At 46.6% G+C, this 18726-nt stretch overlaps 1 protein-coding gene across 4 annotated transcripts in view; it reads left to right on the forward strand.

The window, feature by feature from the left end:
- Positions 1-18726, forward strand: part of DIXDC1 (DIX domain containing 1) — a 73253-nt gene that overhangs the window by 48538 nt on the left and 5989 nt on the right. For 3 of the 4 annotated variants that reach the window (XM_048827495.2, XM_048827494.2, XM_048827496.2), the window contains 13 exons: positions 2541-2653; positions 5524-5672; positions 9370-9459; positions 9556-9609; positions 10622-10672; positions 12147-12251; positions 12916-12969; positions 13548-13640; positions 13731-13802; positions 14392-14478; positions 14675-14836; positions 16444-16510; positions 18313-18421. In XM_048827495.2, the coding sequence (XP_048683452.1) occupies positions 2541-2653; positions 5524-5672; positions 9370-9459; positions 9556-9609; positions 10622-10672; positions 12147-12251; positions 12916-12969; positions 13548-13640; positions 13731-13802; positions 14392-14478; positions 14675-14836; positions 16444-16510; positions 18313-18421 (1206 nt within the window). The remainder of the gene's footprint in view (positions 1-2540; positions 2654-5523; positions 5673-9369; positions 9460-9555; positions 9610-10621; positions 10673-12146; positions 12252-12915; positions 12970-13547; positions 13641-13730; positions 13803-14391; positions 14479-14674; positions 14837-16443; positions 16511-18312; positions 18422-18726) is intronic. The other variant, XM_075122166.1, reaches the window with a different exon arrangement.

Genomic DNA, 18726 nt, shown 5'->3' on the forward strand with positions numbered 1-18726 from the left:
ACTCTGAAACCTGGTGAGGGTCTTGGAGTCCAGGCTCCAGCCCGAGCGGGAATGTCTACACTGCAATTTTTAGCCCTGCAGCTGAACCCCGTGAGCCTGAGTCAATTAATCTGGGCTCTGAGGGTACAGCTCCACTGTGATAAAAGACCATAGCACAGAGCCATGGTTGGCCCAGGTTCACGGGGCTTGGGCTGCAGAGCTATAAAATTACAGTGTAGATATTGGTGCTTGGGCTGGAACCCTGGCTCTGGGAACCCAGGTGTGGGGAGGGTCCCAGAGCAAGGGCTCCAGCCCGACCCTGACTGTCTACACTGCAGTTTTATAACCCTGCAGCCCAAATGCCACAAGCTTGAGTCAGCCGACTTGCTCCAGCTGCAGGTCTTTTATTGCAGTGTGGCTATACCCGAGGCTGTGGGTGTTCCTTTGCAGTGTAGACATACACTGTATGAGCAACAGGGTCTGAGCAAACACTGCTGCTACTTTTTGTATCTAGTCCAGAATGGTTACACTCTCTTCTCTTAGTGACTCACACTCATTTGTTCTTTTACTGCAGTGGAAGCTGACTTAGTTGAATCATTTAAAACTAGATTAGTCAAAGGCCTGGAAAATAGACTAGGAACAATCTCTTGTGGGTGGCTCCCGGGAGTGGACTAGATGGAAGCTGCTAACAGGTCATTTCCTCTCTAATTTCTAAAATTCTCTGATTTTATTAGAGAGATGTGTATGTTCCTGAGCTGGGGGACCTATATCAGAAGTGCTGGGAAGATTGGGAAGGCAAGCTGCAGAAGTGCATTTTATTTCTCTAAATCTATTCTGTTACTTTCATCGTGTTTTCTTTTTATTCTCTCTGGCTTTTGTGTCTGTCTTGAGGAGAATGAAACATTAACTCCTCCTTGCACTTGCAAGGATTAGTTCCTGGAGACTTTGGGGGCACATTAAATGGATCACTGAGCTTTGGATGCCTTTGCTGTTGTCCCGGTGATGGATTTGGGAAGAATGTCTGAAAGAGCTTGAGAGTCTGCACCTCACAACCAGCTGAGATTGTTGTAGAAATACATAGCTGCTTTCAAGAAGCTTTCTTATTTAAAGCAAGATCATGTGTTGGTGTCTCTGTGTTCTCGAGGGCTCCTTAGCATGCGAGTTCTAGGTTAGTTCCCCATATAGTAATTGTCCCTTTAAATAGGTGAGAAACCAAGAGAGCTGGGATACTGTGTGTCAAGGTTCCTCCCCCACTCTGAACTCTAGGGTGCAGATGTGGGGACCTGCATGAAAAAAAACCCCTAAGCTTATCTTTACCAGCTTAGGTCAAAACTTCCCCAAGGTACAAAATATTACACCCGTTATCCTTGGAATGGCCGCTACCACCACCAAACTAATACTGGTTACTGGGGAAGAGCTGTTTGGACGCGTCTTTCCCCCCAAAATACTTCCCCAAAACCTTGCACCCCACTTCCTGGACAAGGTTTGGTAAAAAGCCTCACCAATTTGCCTAGGTGACTACAGACCCAGACCCTTGGATCTGAAGAACAATGAACAATCCTCCCAACACTTGCACCCCCCCTTTCCTGGGAAATGTTGGATAAAAAGCCTCACCAATTTGCATAGGTGACCACAGACCCAAACCCTTGGATCTGAGAACAATGAAAAAGCATTCAGTGTTTTACAAGAAGACTTTTAATAAAAATAGCAGTAAATAGAAATAAAGAAATCCCCCCTGTAAAATCAGGATGGTAGATATCTTACAGGGTAATTAGATTCAAAAACATAGAGAACCCCTCTAGGCAAAACCTTAAGTTACAAAAAAGATACACAGACAGAAATAGTTATTCTATTCAGCACAATTCTTTTCTCAGCCATTTAAAGAAATCATAATCTAACACATACCTAGCTAGATTACTTACTAAAAGTTCTAAGACTCCATTCCTGTTCTGTCTCTGGCAAGAGCAGCACACAGACAGACTCTTTGTTCCTCTCCCTCCTCCCAGCTTTTGAAAGTATCTTGTCTCCTCATTGGTCATTTTGGTCAGGTGCCAGCGAGGTTACCTTTAGCTTCTTAACCCTTTACAGGTGAGAGGAGCTTTCCCCTGGCCAGGAGGGATTTCAAAGGGGTTTACCCTTCCCTTTATATTTATGACACTGTGAATGACTTTTGGTAGCAGTTTGCAACTGTAGGCTAAGCCTTGCAATACATTATGTTGTAAGCAGAACTGCAGACTGAAGGATAGTCTAGAATTAGCTCCTTGACTTTGGGATCTGTGTTAATCCTGCGGTGGTTGTCTCTCCTATTTACATCTTTTTAAGCTACAGGAAAAGTGAAAAGACTAATTACTGCTGCAGCACTTCAGTCAGCTACTGGCCTGAAAAGTTACAGGCACTGTCTGGCCTGCTAATGAATTCATTGGCATGTGGGCAGCGCTCAGTGTAACCAGACTTCTTGCATATTCGCTTTTTATTTTAGACAGAGATGAAGCTGCTCTTTTCCCCCTGCTGTGTTTGCAGCTCACACTGGAAATAATTGTATCTCCTCTTCTCCTCTGCAGTCTCACATCACCCAGTCCCATACACAGCACAAAGAGCGAGTCCATTGCAACCCAGTCGGAGGAGAAAGCAGGCTTTGTGATCATCCGAGCTGAAGAAACAGAAACCAAAACAGGTAGAGCACAGATGATGTATTTCATCTTTCCCACTACGAGGATTTCCCACGTGAGAGCTATGGCAGAGACTTGCTGGATGGATTCCCAGAGACCATATGAGTGTAGAATTTTGTGAGCTGGTACATCAGTTCGTACAAAATTAAATCCCCAAACTCACTGTTTAGTAGTGCTAAGGTTGTGCCATTGTTTGGCAAAGTCCAGGAGACTCACTAGCATGCTTTGAAAATGAAAAGCCTTGGAGAATGGATGGAGTTCAGTATCATTTATTAGTTACAGAATAGGGTGGAAGCTTTGTCCTTACTTTAAGCTGTTGTGAAGGAAAGTCCCGTCCCACAGAAAGATTTAATCTGTTTGAACTTTGAGGCTGGAGCTGAGCCTGTGTAGTGGGGTTCTGGATTTATGCTACAGGTGCACAAAACCACCTGACTCACTTGCAGTGGCACTTTGCAGGGCTGGGGATTATTGCCTGGTTTTACTGGCACATCATTGACTTTTTACTAGGACCCCTCCCCACCCCTCCCACCGGTGACCCTGATTTTTGTTTCATTTCAAGTGAGCAAAAGGAATTAGCCAAAATGTCCTGCTGCTGGGTTAGTTCCTGTTTAAAATTTATTAACAGTCCACAGAGTGCAAAGGAAAGGGTTTTGATGAAGTTTCTGACATCATTTTCCTCTCAGGAACATAGTGTAGAAACAGTGCTTTCAGATCAGCTTCCATCCCCTGGCTGAGTGACAGGGAATCGCTCTAGGAATTGCTTTGTCACCCCAGCCAATGAAGCCCCCTCTTTACTATTCTTTAGTCTACAATATTTGATTGTAAAATATTTTTGAGGTTGAAATATTTGGTGGGCTGTAATATTTCACTAGTGTTTTCAACATCAGCGTGCCCATCTACCTTTTGCACAGGGGAATATCTTTGTCACTTGGCTAGAGACTGTAGCTGCCTGCAAGGATCAGTCACACCTCTGGTTAATTGTGTGATGTGCCCCACTAGGATGTTTATCCCCAAGTTTAGCATCACACCTTGGGTACAATGTCTAAATCCCTGCAGCCTCCAGAGCTGTGGCATTAGCCAGCCAGACCATTTTGTCTTATGGAGATTACAAAAGGTTTCAGGGTTTATAAAATATTTTAATGTTCTTCTCTTTAAAAAGATTCCATTGAGCTCTTGATCTAAAATCAAGGCCAGTGATGAGCAGAAGTGATGATACTGAATATGAATGCAAAAAGTAAGAAAAGCAAGGACAGGCATTTTGGGATCAGGCTTTGATTCAGATGTTTATTAATCTGTAAAACATGGGCTAATAGCTTTCTGAAATTTGCTTTAATTCTTGCTCAGATATTTTTGAGGACATGTAGCAGGAGACTAGTGCCTAGGTACCACAGCAATGAAAGGTATGAGTAGATAGATAAGGCAGGAATAATGAACTGACTTGTTACAAATGTCTCTGTAGGAAAAGGTTTCACACAGCAAATTACTGTGGACCCAATTGTGCCAACCTTATGCAGAATAGGAACTGGCTCCCCAAGTAGCCCCATGAATTTCATGGAGTAAATTACTATTCAGCATGAGTAAGTTTGACAGAACCAGGCCTTGAATAAATTGGTAAACAGGGTTCTGCCTGGAAAACCTTGGCTTATTCAGGAATGGGACACAGAAGCTCATAGTGAATGTGTCTTGCGTGCATTTCACTCCCCGAGCACAGCAACTGGAGAGAGACATTCATTCAGTTAAAAGCAGCAAAGAGTCCTGTGGCACCTTGTAGACTAACAGACGTATTGGATCATAAGCTTTCGAGGGTGAATACCCACTTCGTCAGATGCATGCATCTGATGAAGTGGGTATTCACCCACGAAAGCTTACGCTCCGAAGTGGGTATTCACCCACGAAAGCTTACGCTCCAATATGTCTGTTAGTCTACAAAGTACCACAGGACTCTTTGGCGCTTTTGCAGATCCAGACTAACACGGCTACCCCTCTGATTCAGTTAAAAGTGGCATGCACTCCCTGCCAGCACCTATAATGCTTCAGTATGTGGAGCAAAACCTGCCAGGGCTTCAAGAATTCTGGCTTTGCCTAACAGGGTTTTCACCCATGGCTTAACAACCAGTTGCGGAGTCTCTTAATAGCAAGAGATACCGAAACAATGGAAAATCTTGATCACAAGTGTTTAGGGCCTGATCTAAAGCTCATTAAAGTCAGTGTAGTCTTTACATTGACTTTAGTGGGGTTTAGATCAGTCCATTAGTGCTTATTGGAGTAGCCAGGGAGGGGGTGCCTCCTGCAACACTGAGAGATCCCCCCTTCCCATTCCCCTTCATCCTTTCCTTTAGCTCCAACAGTGAGCTATGAATACCCTCACCCCCATACACTGCATCCTCCTCTCCAACTTCCCTAGAACTCTCTAACACCAGGAGACCTTGTACATCAGTGCTAATGAATATCAAGGATTCAGGTCACCTTTCGCTCACAGGTATGCACACACAGGGAAGGTAATGTTTCTTTTGCAGGGTGAATGAAGCATAAATCCCCAAGTTGGGGGAAGATGGTTCACCCTAGCTGTTACCTTGACACCAGCTGGAAGAGATTCCAGTTCCTGCCACTGAGAACCAAGTGCAGAGAGCTGGAGACCTCTGTATGTTGTGCCTTGCTTTCCAGAACTCCTCTGTTGTTGTTCTTCTGTATTTCATGTAGCTTTTTTGAGGGGGGAAGGGATAGCTCAGTGGTTTGAGCATTGGCCTGCTAAAGCCAGGGTTGTGAGTTCAATCCTTGAGGGGGCCATTTAGGGATCGGGGCAAAAATTGGGGATTGGTCCTGCTTTGAGCAGGGGGTTGGACTAGATGATATTCTATGATTTTTTCTCTTGCAGAAGAGACAGACTCTCCATTTCTCCCAGAGTGGCAGGCCAGGAGCCCTGGGACATACCTAGAGACCTCCTGGGAGGATCAGCTGCTGGAACAACAAGACCATTTAGAAAAGGAAATGGAGGAAGCAAAGAAGATGATTTCAGGCCTGCAGGTATTCACTTTGCTTTTCAGCCAGCATTCTCTTATCTTCCCTTCATACTCTTATTTCCCTTTGAGCTCTAGCTAAGAGAGAGACTACTCTTGTGGCCTGGGACTCAGGAAATCTGGGTTCAGTTCCAGGCTCTGCCACAGACTCCTTGGATAACCTTGGGCAAATTACTTAATCCCTCAATGTGGTCATCTGTTGTATAATAATCCTTCCCTACCTCATGGGGGGTTGTAAGGATAATATGCTGATGGGGGTAGGGAAGTACCTTGATAGACCACAGAAAGGACTCATCACAGCAGTTGAAGATGTTGCTCCTTAAGCCTGATGCTAATCGTGCTGGGCTCTTGCACTCTCCACTTCTTGCCCCAGCCCTAGTGTGGATTTTCTTTTTCTTATCTTCACTGGCTTGTGCTTTGTTGCAGTCCATCTTTCCCTCTTTTCAGGACTTTTGAATCAGGTGATAGGAAGCAAAGAATGGCCTTTCCAAGTTTCCCAGGCTATCTCTTCTGTGGGGAAGATGTGACGAGAGGCTGGTATGAGGGGTGGAAGAGGCTGAGACAGTGCATGGAAGTGTGTTTATTGCTGGTGCAAGGATGCAGGCTTTATTCATGTCCAGTGCATGCCCTTATAGGGGCTGACTGTGCATACAGTAATGAAGAGACTTCAGTCTAATGAGCGCCATCGTTGGTTATAGTAATGGTGATTGGGACAGACTGGGAAAGCGCAGAGGATACATTTTGAGCACCCAGAAAGGGATCTCCTTCACGGGGTGCTGACAAGTCTGGGCTTAGTAACTGATCATCTCCCTTGTCAATGTCTTTTGGTTACAGTCCAGTATTTCATTGGATTAATTAGGTGGGTGCCCTATACCCTGATTACATGGTAACACTTGAATGTGCTGTCACCATGAAAAACATGTATGTTACTACCCAAAGTAGCAAGATGCAACAGATTTTCCCCATGTGTTGGGACTCCCATTCCTTGCCAAGATGCTTGGCAGCCCACGGTTTTTGTTAGCAGCCAAGGCGAATAAAACAGGCTTTGTGTGATTTGTGATTGGAAGTAATGCAAAGAGACAAGGAATGTAGGAAAATCAGTAGAGATTCATAGAACTGATCAAGAGACATAAAGAATCAGATCTGTCTCCTTTTAGTAAGACTGGTTGGGGCTGTAAAATTTGGCACTTTCCCTAATGACCATTTGAATCAATTTTCTCTATCGGACCTTTTTCTAGCTGCCCTGATCTAGTCCTTCCCTGACCAAATGACCCTTGCCTCTGTGCCTTTGTGTGACTCTGCTCACCGAGCAGACTCCCTGCTCCATATGGCAAAGACCCTGAACTCTCCCAGGAATACCCCTTTCTGTTTGTGCTGGGAACCGCACTTATTTTGAATTGTAAATATTTATGTACAAATAAACAAAGCCCCGCATTGTGTGAGCAGCACACAGGCATGCTCCCAGCTGACAATGGGCAAGGGACACAAAAGATTCCAAAAGAAAATAGATGGTTGGTGCAATCCACTTGCATAATGCACTCTCTGGGAGCAGAGGAAGGCAGCACTGGGTAGACTGGCATTGCCCCCCCAAACACACCTCGGGAGCAAGGGAAGGCAGCTGGCATTGCTGCCCCCCTCACTCCTCAGAAGCAGGAGGAGGCAGCTGACACAGCTGTCCAAGAAATTGGAGTTGATTAATTGATTTTTCCTCCTTGCTCAATATTTAAAAGCGTCTGGACCACAAGGGTTTGATTGAAATTCTGAGGCCCTGTGCAGTTTTCAATGTTTCTGTGTGACTCCTGCCTAGATGTCCTGCTGAGCAAACTTTGGGCCTGCTCTCAGATAAGCATTTCCCCAGGAGGATTTGCATTAAATGAATACAAATTGCTGTCTATTTGGCATTCAGCAAGGTTTGCATCTCTCCGGTGAGAAAATCTGACTCGACCCTTCAGCCTTGGCATTTCTGGGTTCAAGATGGAACATTCCTGCAAATGAGATTTTTAATTGGCAGCAATGAGATTGGAGTAGAACTCAAATAGAAAACTATCTGAAAGGAAGGGATGCCACTGTCCTAGCATCCTCTGTGCTAACTCTCATCAGCCTCCCAGTTCTGCCTTGTATTGCTAGTCTATCTACCTCTATGTTACTCTCCAGCATAAACTAATTGGCTCCTGAAACCTAGAAGCAGGAAAGACTAGGCGTAGATCTCCAGCTGGTAGTGGTAGTAAATCAGGGTAGTGAGCTATACTTATTTACATCTGCTGACTATCTGGCCACATTAGGTCCCCCCAACGCACTTCTTATACCCACAAGCCACTGCAGAATTGTTCCCTCTTCTTCAGGGCGCTGTCCAATTTAGTTTTAAAGTTCTCGTGGTCTTCCTTGTGCGCGGACACACAGGTTCACTTTGGGTATGCTGAAAGGGTTAATCTTGTGCTCCTTCTGAATTCCTCCCTGTCTTTTCCACCCGCAGTGGTATTGCTTAAGATGCTTCAGATTTTCCTTCTGTCTCTGTGACGGAGGGTCTCCTCTCACCTTACAACTTGGGCCAGAGTTCTGCAGACCTCTCTCCATCTCGCCCTGAGGGGTGCAGAATTCTAGGCTGCTCCTAAATATCCTGCTTCTGAGTCCCAGCAATAAATGTGTGGCCCAGGTCAGTCTACACTAGGACAGTGACCTGTTGCTGGCAGTGGTCCCTCAAGTCTCTGTAGTGCATTCTGAAAGGGTATTGAAAACAGAGGTGTCGCAGTTACCCTCACATTTAAAGTGCTTTCAATACCAGCTCAGGGGAGATCTGCTGCTGAATGCCATTGTCAGCCATGGTTCCATTTCCTAGTGTGGACAGAGACTACTGAGCAGGTTTTAGGAGTGGGAAATATTCCTAACAAACACATCCAGGCTTTGCTGTACTTGTTCAATCCAGAGGTGCCCTCCTTCCAATATCTTTGAAATTAGAATGTCCATTGACTGAAAGACTAGCTTGTTTTTTAAATTAAATTTTTATTGATGCCCTGCATACGTTCCAAACTAGTCTGAAAAAAACCCCTCTTGCTGAAATCTCTGCCTGGCTTTCAGCTGCTTTCCTTCAGTTTTCGTATATGCTGTCTGTCTGTAAAGGGTGATTTTATGCAGCTCAGATTAAAACCCAGGGCAGACATTGCTTATAAAAAGGGCTGAGTTAATACCTTAGTTTGGTGCAGAATTTCCCTTCACCTTGACGGGAGATGTGTACGCCTGTCACCAACAGACTTCTCTCCTGGGGATCCTTTCATGGGGACATTCTGATGTCTAAAAAGAAAAGGAGTACTTGTGGCACCTTAGAGACTAACAAATTTATTTGAGCATTAGCTTTCGTGAGCTACCTGAATGCATCCGATGAAGTGAGCTGTAGCTCACGAAAGCTTACGCTCAAATAAATTTGTTAGTCTCTAAGGTTGCCACAAGTACTCCTTTTCTTTCTGCGAATACAGACTAACATGGCTGCTACTCTGAATTCTGATATCTGTTTGTTTCAAAACAAGCCCCCTTTTCTGTACAGCAAGAGGTCAGCAGAAATGATAGAGAGAATTGTTTAAAGGTTGTTTGGGTCTATATTGCTGTGAAATGCTCCTGGCTAAAGATGTGGAGATGGGATTGAGTTTCTCCTTATGGCTTTCCAAGAAATCACCTGATTGGGGATTCTTTTTGCCTTTGCTGTTGCCCAGGCATTGCTGCTCAATGGGTCATTACCTGAGGATGAGCAGGAGGGATCATTTGTCCTTTGTGAACATGGAGCCTGTCCAGAAGAGCAGCTGGTGAGCATGTTCTTTTCCCTTAAGATCTAGTTTTAGTTAACTTTGTGCACTGTTCAGCCAGAGGATGGGTAATAACTGCAGTGCATTTGCATTCAGGTCATAATCCGAAGTCGTCTGGACCAGAGCATGGACGAAAATCAGGATCTAAAGGTTAGAAGAGGACAGATAACAACAAAGAATGGTTATTGGGATTGGGATCTTGGGGGCTCCTTCTCTATGTGCACTAATATAGCTCTCTAATTTAAGCAGAGGGAGGGAATGTTGTTGCACACAGATGACTGGGAGTCAGCAGCTCTGCTGCTGTCATGCGATGCGAACTTGGTTAAGTCACTTCCCTATGCCTCAAGTTTTCTAATTTTTAAAATGGATTAATAATTTCCTCCCAAAGGGCCGTGAGAATGAATTTGGAAATTGCTTTGAGATTCTCACATGGGAGGTGTTTTATGAGTGTTGTTGTCATTACGCACGCATGAATAGTTTCATGATCATTTGTGTTGTAAGCTAGTGTAGGGTAGAATCTGGGGAACTGCCCCCTTTTCATCCAGTTTGCCTCTAAATAATGCTGTCAATGCTGCTCTCCTTTAAAACAAAACACCAAACAATTATTTGAATTAAGTCCAGCCCCGAATAGACTTCTCTGCACGTTCTCGAAGCTGGAGCCTTTCTCGAGAGATGCATATCGTGCTGCATTTAGAAACCTTTATCCAGGACAATTGTTAAATTTCTAGCCATGTTTGGGTGTAAACAAGCTTTCATGTGGAAGATAAAAGCAGCTTAGAAAAACCCTCCTGTCAAGCCTGTCTCTCTTGTGCTCTGCACTGAAGTTGGCAGTGGCCCAGCACTAATGCTGGAAGTAAAGTGCTCTGTATTGCTCCAAAGGTGTAGATTTGGGGGATTTGCAGTCTTTATCTCTGCAATTTAATATAGAGTTTAGGAGAGCTATGGTTGCTCAGAAGGTGTTTTATGGAGAAAGAGTGATTTCTATTGCTGGGTTTGTAAACTCTTTAAAATGAGTCCTGGTCTGACATGTGTTTTGGTCTGTGGGAGGAGGTGGGGTTTGTTTTATTCCAGAGGGTCTCCAGAGACCAGATGTTGGGAGGGATGGGGATATTTCTGGGATGACATGAAACTGCCATTTAAACAAATTGTGTTGGGTTTACAGAAGGAGTTACTGAAATACAAACAAGAAGCACGAAACCTACAAGGAATAAAGGTGAGAAGAGAGAGAATTAATTAAATAGTTAACAGTAACCGCTGGGAGCCTATCAGAGGGGTCGGGGTGACATGATACCTCTCAGCTTACCCTGTTAGAGCAGGGAAGTGGCAGTCAGGGCTCATAGCTTTATAGATTCCAAGGCCAGAAGGGACCACTGGTAAGTGGAGACAATCCCTAAATTTGTCTAACTTCAGTTTCAATCCATTGGATTGTGGTATACCTTTCTCTGCTAGATTAAAGATCGCATTATTAAATATCTGTTCCCCATATAGATTTTTATAGACTGTAATCAGCTCACCCCTTAACTTTCTCTTTGTTAAACTAAATAGATTGAGTTCCTTCAATCTATCACTATAAGGTATGTTTTCTAATCCTTAATCGTTCTTGTGGCTCTTCTCCTGCGTTCTGTTCCTGGCACTGGGAAGTGAATATGGTCAGAGCAGGGAACTGGGAGTTAGGACAGCTGGGTTCTATTCCTGACTCTTTCACAGTCTTTGTGACCTTAGCCAAATCACATTGCTTCTTTGGGCCTCAGTTTCCCAAAGGGATGGGTGGAACAAGGTATGTGTATGGTGGTTCTCATGGCCTGTTAGCCCTGTTATCCTGGGAATAAACACTTTAGTGTGGTGGATTGGTTTATTCCTAGCAGCAGAGAGGGAACCGTGGCATGTGCAGATGCCCTCCTTAGCTGGGGCAGTTGTTTGGCTGTTTGTGTTCCTGTTTGCCCAGCACCTCCCTCTGGAGTACGGGCATTTAACAATCTGCTCCTGAGCTCAAGGTATTTTTATAGCTGCCTGTCACACTGTGTTATGGAGGAAGCACACTGCTGTCCAAGGTGGAGCTGTTTGCTTCACAGTAATATGAATGGAAAAGTGAAAGGGTGAGCCCTGATTCAGGCATGGATCCTGGCTCCCCAGAGACACGTTCAGAGAGGAGTTGCCCAACACTGATATGCCTCACTGGAAAGCTTGAATTTTTCACATCTGAGGCCTTGCTCCCTTGACTGATGTTTGCCTGTTTCTCCCCCGTGGGTGGTGCAGGCAATAGACGGGCGACACTGGCTCTGTGCCACCAAAAAGAGCCTCCAGACATACAGCTGCTTCTCCCCATTGGGGAAGATTGGCCACCCCATGCCTGAGCAGGAACTTCAAACAGAAGCACAGACATTCCTCGGTGATTTTGACAGCTAGCTAAAGGCAGAGAATTCAGCAGCAGACAGAATCACAGTGTAAGGCCTGAGAGCTTGTTCAGGCAGATGCCTTCACATATCCTTCTGTGGGTGCCGGGGCTCACCCTTGTCCATGGGCCACAGTCTGGACACTCTGCATGTCTCTCTATTTCCCCTGGGCTTGTTGTCATTTTCACTGTGTTATCTATCTACTGTAGACCATCAGCTCCTCATGGCAGGACACCTGCCTACTCCATGCACACCAGTGGCACTGTGTTAACAATAATACGTGTATTTTCCCAGGATGCATTGCAGCAGAGGTTGGCTCAGCAGGAAGCTTCAGTTCTTCAGCTAAAGCAGGAGCTGCTGAGAGCAAATATGGACAAGGAGGAATTGCACAACCAGAATGTGAGTCATTTGTGCTGCTCACTCAGACAGTGTCGCAGGTATTGGGGAGGGTGGCTGGGGATTGCAGGGTCTGAGACTACAGGGCAGAGGGCCCAGCAGTCACAGTGTGGGGCTGGTGGGCACTGTGTGGGTCCGTGAGCCGTGGGATAGATGGAGCGGTGATCACAGGGCTATTCAGAGGAAAAAGTGCAGTGCAAGCCCAGGGGCCTATAGTCAGACTCATTGGAATCTCCTGCTCCTCCCTCCACTTATGGGGGTCCCTCTTCTTCTCCCCCATCCTCCAAAGGCCCTCCTCATTGGTTGAAACAGAGGAAAGCTTTGCTTTATATTTTCATTGTAACTGGGCTAAAACTGCAGTGTTCCCTTCATCTCTGTTCCACATGTTAAAGGCAAGAGACGTTTGGCAGATAGAGCATGTGTGTGTGTAGAATCAGCATTGAGGAGGCAGCAGTGGTGAAGGAGGAGTCAGCGCATTTGCCACATCCAGGGGAACAGCTTACTGCCCTGCATCTGTGCATGTAACTTCATTGCTGCTAACCTCAGGCTGTGTGACTCTGTGCACATACGCCCCATGGCAGCCTTTATCACACAAGGGTGAGGAGAGGACTGTGTCAGTGGATGCACTGGATCTTCTGAGATACAAACCTCCCTTTTGTTTCTGCAGATTGATCTGCAGAGGAAGGTTGAAGAGAGGAACAGACTTCTGGGAGAATACAAAGTAAGAGAATCTCCAAGCCCAGCCACATGGAGATTGGGAGAGCCCTGAAAACATTCTTCCTGTAGGGCTCCTGCCCTCTCTGTGCTTTGTGCTCTGTCACCCCCATGGATTGTCACTGTGAATAAATAGCAATAACAAAAGATCTCTGTGATGTCCTTTGGAATATGGCTGCTCAGGTTAAGAAGGACTGTGCTGTACTCCAGAGTGCTTTTCACAGTGGTCATTGGGTTACTTTGGCATCAGCCGTGTGCACTTGAGTGCACAATGCTCACCCACAAACCTACTGCTCATCACATCTGTCATTAAATTTTCCTCAGGGCCTTACATGAATCCTGGGCCTGTTGTGCTGAGATCAGTTGTGCTGCTGGCCTCAGTGCTGAGCCTGTGGTGTGTCTGTAGCCCAGGGCAGTGGGGGCCTGACTGACCCTTCCAAACAAGGCCTTAAGGTACAGTTAGAACATGGGGTTTAAGGCAAATAGGCTGTGCCAGCTTTAATCCTTCCTGGCTCCTTAGGAAGGTGAAGGTGAGCCTTCATCACCTGCTCATACACTGATGCCCCCAATCCCTCTGGGTTGCAGAAGGAGCTGGGCCAGAAGGATCGGCACTTACAGCAGCACCAGGCCAAGCTAGACGAAATGCTCCGACAGCTCTCCGAGGCCAGCTACCAGCAGGTACAGAGCCCACCAACATGCCCTGCTCTTGAGAAGCTGGTGCCAGCCTGGTCAGCTCTGTTCATACTGACTTGTCTGTTCCCTTTCCAGGCAGATTTGGAGCGGGAGCTGGAGCACAGGGAGGCCCTGCTGGCTCAGTGCATGAAGAGAGAGACAGAAGAGGTGAGTGGGGCATTAGTACTTGGAACACATCAGGCTCTTGGAATGCAGGTCTCTGTCTGACATTATGTAATGTGCATCTAGAGTCCAGTGCCAAGCTCCCCTGGGTTCCCCCTGTATCCCAGAGAGGCCAGGTTCCATGGAACATCACAGTTGGAGCTTCTGGGAGGGGCTGCTCTCTGCTGCAGGTCAGCTGGGAAAGTTCAGACCTATTCAACTTCGTCCATCAACCTGACAAGGGGTGAAGTCCAGTGGTCTGAACACAGGATGGGGAAACAGGAATTCCTGGGTTCTAATTCCAGCCCTGACACTGACCCCCTCCAAGACCCTGTGGCAAGTCACTGCCCATCTCTGCCTCAGTTTCCCCATCTGCAAAATGAGAATCATTACACTTGCCTAGGTTCCAGCGGTGTGTGGATTCTTTAGTGAATTTTTGTACCCTTGCAGAATGCTGCTGGCAATGGGGCTGTATTGGTGGTGCAGTTGCTTTCCCTGCCCTCTCACAAATCTGAAGTTGGCACCTTGGAATCTTCTTCTAGGAAGTTCAGAAACTTGCTGTACCCTCTGTTAAAGTTTCTTCTCCTTGCAACAGGTGATGGCCTACAGCAATCACAGCACTCAGAGCAATGGCTTCCTCCAGACAGCAGGAAAAGGAGCTGCTCCCACAGCCCACAGAGTGGTAGGTACCCTGCTGCTTAGCCAGAGCCAGTTCAGGACTCCAGTCAGCATCCTTCCCTCTGCAGCTGCCAGCCTGTAAGGGAAAGTGCAGGCCCCTCAGGGTCCCTTGGGCCTGGGAGAAGTGCAGTGCCGGGAGGGAGGTTACACTGAGGCTCTGAATCCCTGCATTGGCTGACTTCTCCTGGTCTCTTGGGCAGACGAACGACCTGCAGTTGGTGCGTGATGCCCTCCGCAGCTTGCGGAACAGTTTCAGTGGCCACGACCCCCAGCACCACACCATCGACAGCCTGGAACAAGGCATCTCCAGCCTGATGGAGAGATTGCACCGCATGGAGACACAGAAGAGGCAAGAGAGAAGGGTAAACATTCCTCACTGGGCTTGGCTTCATACCTCCACCTCCTCTTACTGACCAAAGCTAGCAACCAGGGAGTGCTCCATCCCCTCACATCTCTCCCTGCAGTGTGCTGATCATGTGGTCACTCTGCTCACTGAATCCTAAAGAAGCCTAGATTGTGGCAGATGGAGGGCCCCTAAGGACCCCAGCACAGCCCTGGGGGAACCCATAGGGTGTAGCAGATGGTGCTTCATTACTGTACCTCACATCTCTGCTCTCACTGTCTCGCACTGGAGGCCTAATGCTAAGATGCGCTTCTTATATCACTGAGAAGCAGTCATCTAATCCAGTGGTTCTCAACCAGGGGTACGCATATCCCTGGGGGGGGGGTACCCAGAGGTCTTCCAGGGGGTGCATCAACTCATCTAGATATTTGCCTAGTTTTACAACAGGCTACAGAAAAAGCCCGAGCAAAGTCAGTACAAACTAAAATTTCCTACAGACAATGACTTGTTTATACTGCTCTATATACTATACACTGCGATGTAAGAATAATATTTATATTTGAATTGATTTATTTTTAATTGTATAGTAAACATGAGAAAGTATGCAATATTTCAGTAGTAGTGTGCTGTGACACTTTTGTATTTTTATGTCTGATTTTGTAAGCGAGGTGAAACTTGCAGGGTACACAAGACAAATCAGACTCCTCAAAGGGGTACAGTAGTCAGGAAAGGTTGAGAGCCACTGATCTAGTCAAGTAGTTGGAACGGGGGCCTATAAGTCAGGACTTTTGGGTTCTGTTCCTGTTTCTGTCACTGACTTGCTGTGTGACCTTAGGTAAGTCACTTCACCTCTTCCCTCCCACTGGGGGCTGTGAGGATTAATTGGTCAACATTTGCAGAGTATTGTGAAGCTTGTGTGGGCAAAGAGCTGTGACTAAGCCACCACAGGCTGTCACTGCTGCTGCCTGGGCTCTGTTGTGCTGCCCATTGGGCCTGACGGTGGTATTTGGAAGCAGACACTTGCTGGCCTTATAACTACACAGGGTTAGTTTGTCTCTGTCTGGGAGCAGAGCCGTGTTAGTGTTTTTAATCAGCCCAACCCATCTGTTATTTCTTCGTTGGGGTCTATTTCATGTCTGCAAAAAGTGTGGCAGAGCGAAGAAGTTAACAATGACATTCACAGTCCAGGCAAACCTGACTCCAGAGTCTATGCTCTGACTGTTGTTCTCTAAGGGCTGTCCATCCCTATAGCCATGCTGACCCTCAGTAGGGGTTGTAGATGGTGGCATTTTGCATCTCTGGGCTGTGGGAAATCTGAACTCCTAGTATCTTGGGAGAAAATAGTCATTCATGTTGGTTACATTTAAATACCATATCCTGCAGCAGGGGTCTGGGTGAAAATCTGTATGTATTGGGGGTCTCTGTGTGTCTGTGGTGGGGGAGGGGGTCTTGTGTGTAGATCTGGTTGTGTTTGTCTGGGTAGGTCTGGTTGCTAGGTGTGTGTGTGGAAGAAGAAGATTCTCTTAAACTGTTTCATGACATTTTCCTTCCCTGGTCAGTTTGCTTGCACCATTGCGGGCCCTGGGAACTGACCCTTTGCCCTCACAGTCTTGGCTTTCCCCTTAGGTTCAAGGGAAGTCGCCTGCAAGCCGAGCTGTGAATGAATATCGAGACTCCTGGCCTCCCAACTCCAGTGAGTGCATTTCAGCTCTATCTCTCCAAAAGCTGGCTTCACGGCTCAGCGATTTCCTGGACAGAGTTCACTGCACAGTGTCCCTCCTGGGAAGCAGAACAGGCTGGCCTCTCACTCCATTGCTCATTACTGGAGCACTTCTCCTGGCCCATTTGCTTCATAGACAAGCTTCAGTGCAAGGGACTAAGGGCAGGCAGAATGGGAGCTTGATCCTGACTGGAATCCCTGGGCACTACCACAATATAAATAATAGTAATTACTCCTTGGATGCAGGGGGAAATGCCATGTTCTCTCACTCCTTAAGGATTATTGTTGGCTGCACTGGGTGCTTGCACCACCTAGTGGCCATGAGTACCATCCTTAGGCCGGGGTTAGAGTCTAAGGTGCCACAAGTACTCCTTTTCTTTTTGCGAATACAGACTAACAACGGCTGCTACTCTGAAACCTGTCAATATGTACATTGTAGCACAGGATTTTCCCTCACTGCATTTGCCTGACTTGAGAGCAGCGATATTTTCCTCTCCATCATGGGAACTGCTTTTCTGGGGTCGGTTGTAAATATAACCTGAAAAATCCATTGGTTTGTAAAGACTGAATTCTCAAAGTGGCCGTGGGGAGTCAGCCTGTTGGTGCTAGGGACGAATAGAGAGCCCCACTTTTTAACTACATTGCAGTGCTCAGCACCAGGAGGATTTTAGGGCGGTGTTAGCAAAGGAATTAAGGACATTTAGTATCTGAAGGAAGAGCCTGACGTGGGTTCTGCTGAGAGGTCACCTGGGTTGCCTTTTCTCTTTTCTCTAAAGCTGCAATTCATGCTGCAGCCTCCATGTCATCAGCCTAATGCATGCAAAACATGCCTCACCTGCCGCCTCCCAAAGCCCCTGCAGGCACCTTTCCCTCAACTGCAGCAGTCAATTTATTCAGGCTCTAGCGGACCACAAACCCAGAACTGCTTTGGTTGTAAAGAGCTCAAAGTGGCTCTAGATGGCTCTAGATTAATTAAGCCACGAAGCCCTTATGAGTGATGTCCAGATCTGCAGTTCGCTTTCTTTGTTTACATGTTGTGAGAGGGTCTCGCTGTGTAAACCTTCCCCTGCCTAAGCCTTTGGCATAGACACACCTGTATTGCAGGAATGGGGAGGCTAATGGTGCAGTCAGAAAGAGAGATGCGCATATTAACAAAGATAAACCCACCACGTGCACAGACACATCCCTAGTCTATGTAATATGGGCAGAAGAGCAGGTGCCTGGGTCTGTTGCACCTTTCTGAGTTAGTAGGGCTGAGCTGACACATGACCTCTTGTCCTGTAGGTGTCAATCAATTATTGCTCCCCCTTTTCTGTCAGTGAAGACAAGCAGAATGATAATCACTTATATTGTATTCCTCCTTCACCCCTGAGCTGCTAGAAGGGGTGTCACTCACGGGATGATTCTCCTAGAACGGGCTGGAATTCTCCAGTTACTACAAAGACAGCAGGCAAAGTATCTGTCGTGTAGTCAGTGGGCTGTATGCACTGTGTGCATTGGGCTGTGTGTCATCATCCCCTCGGGCAGCGCTAGGGTGGCCCTTCAGGCTAACATTGTAATACTCACCTTGCAGTGCATTGTCTTCCTGTAAGGGGGCAATATCCTGCCCTTGTGCGGCGATGGACTCCATCATCAAATAGGTCTTTCCCATCTCTGGGTCTCTGCGCCCATGCTGCCGTGATGCTGAGAATGCCTCTAGGGGAATGGGCGGGGGGAAAGAAAACTGTGCTCTCCCTTGGCTGCAGTGACAGTGCTTTGTGTTTCTCTCTTTGCAGAATTGCCTCATTCTCACAGCACACCCACTATGAGCAGCAGTGCCTGCACCAAAGTGCTCTACTTCACTGATCGCTCACTCACACCTTTCATGGTCAATATACCAAAGAGGTGAGATCTGGCTTTGCCACACTAATAGAGTTTGGTTCACTGAAAGCCCTGATCTAATCTGTGGTACTTCTACCCACCAAAACATGCCCTCCATCCCTTAAATCCGGCTTTTGATTTATTTCATTGCAAAGAGGAAGTGGTGACAAGAAAGCAGACCCAGGATGTGTGTGTTTGTCACTTTAGGCCTGACCCGATTTCCTAGCTGATGCATATGTAATTAGTTTATTTCAAGCCCCAGAAGATTGATCTCTGGTTTGTATGATAATTCATCTCTGGTTTTATGAGTAGGCAGCAGCCAGACAGTT

This window comes from Caretta caretta, chromosome 22 (assembly GCF_965140235.1).
Source record: "Caretta caretta isolate rCarCar2 chromosome 22, rCarCar1.hap1, whole genome shotgun sequence".
Lineage (NCBI taxonomy): Eukaryota > Metazoa > Chordata > Testudines > Cheloniidae > Caretta > Caretta caretta.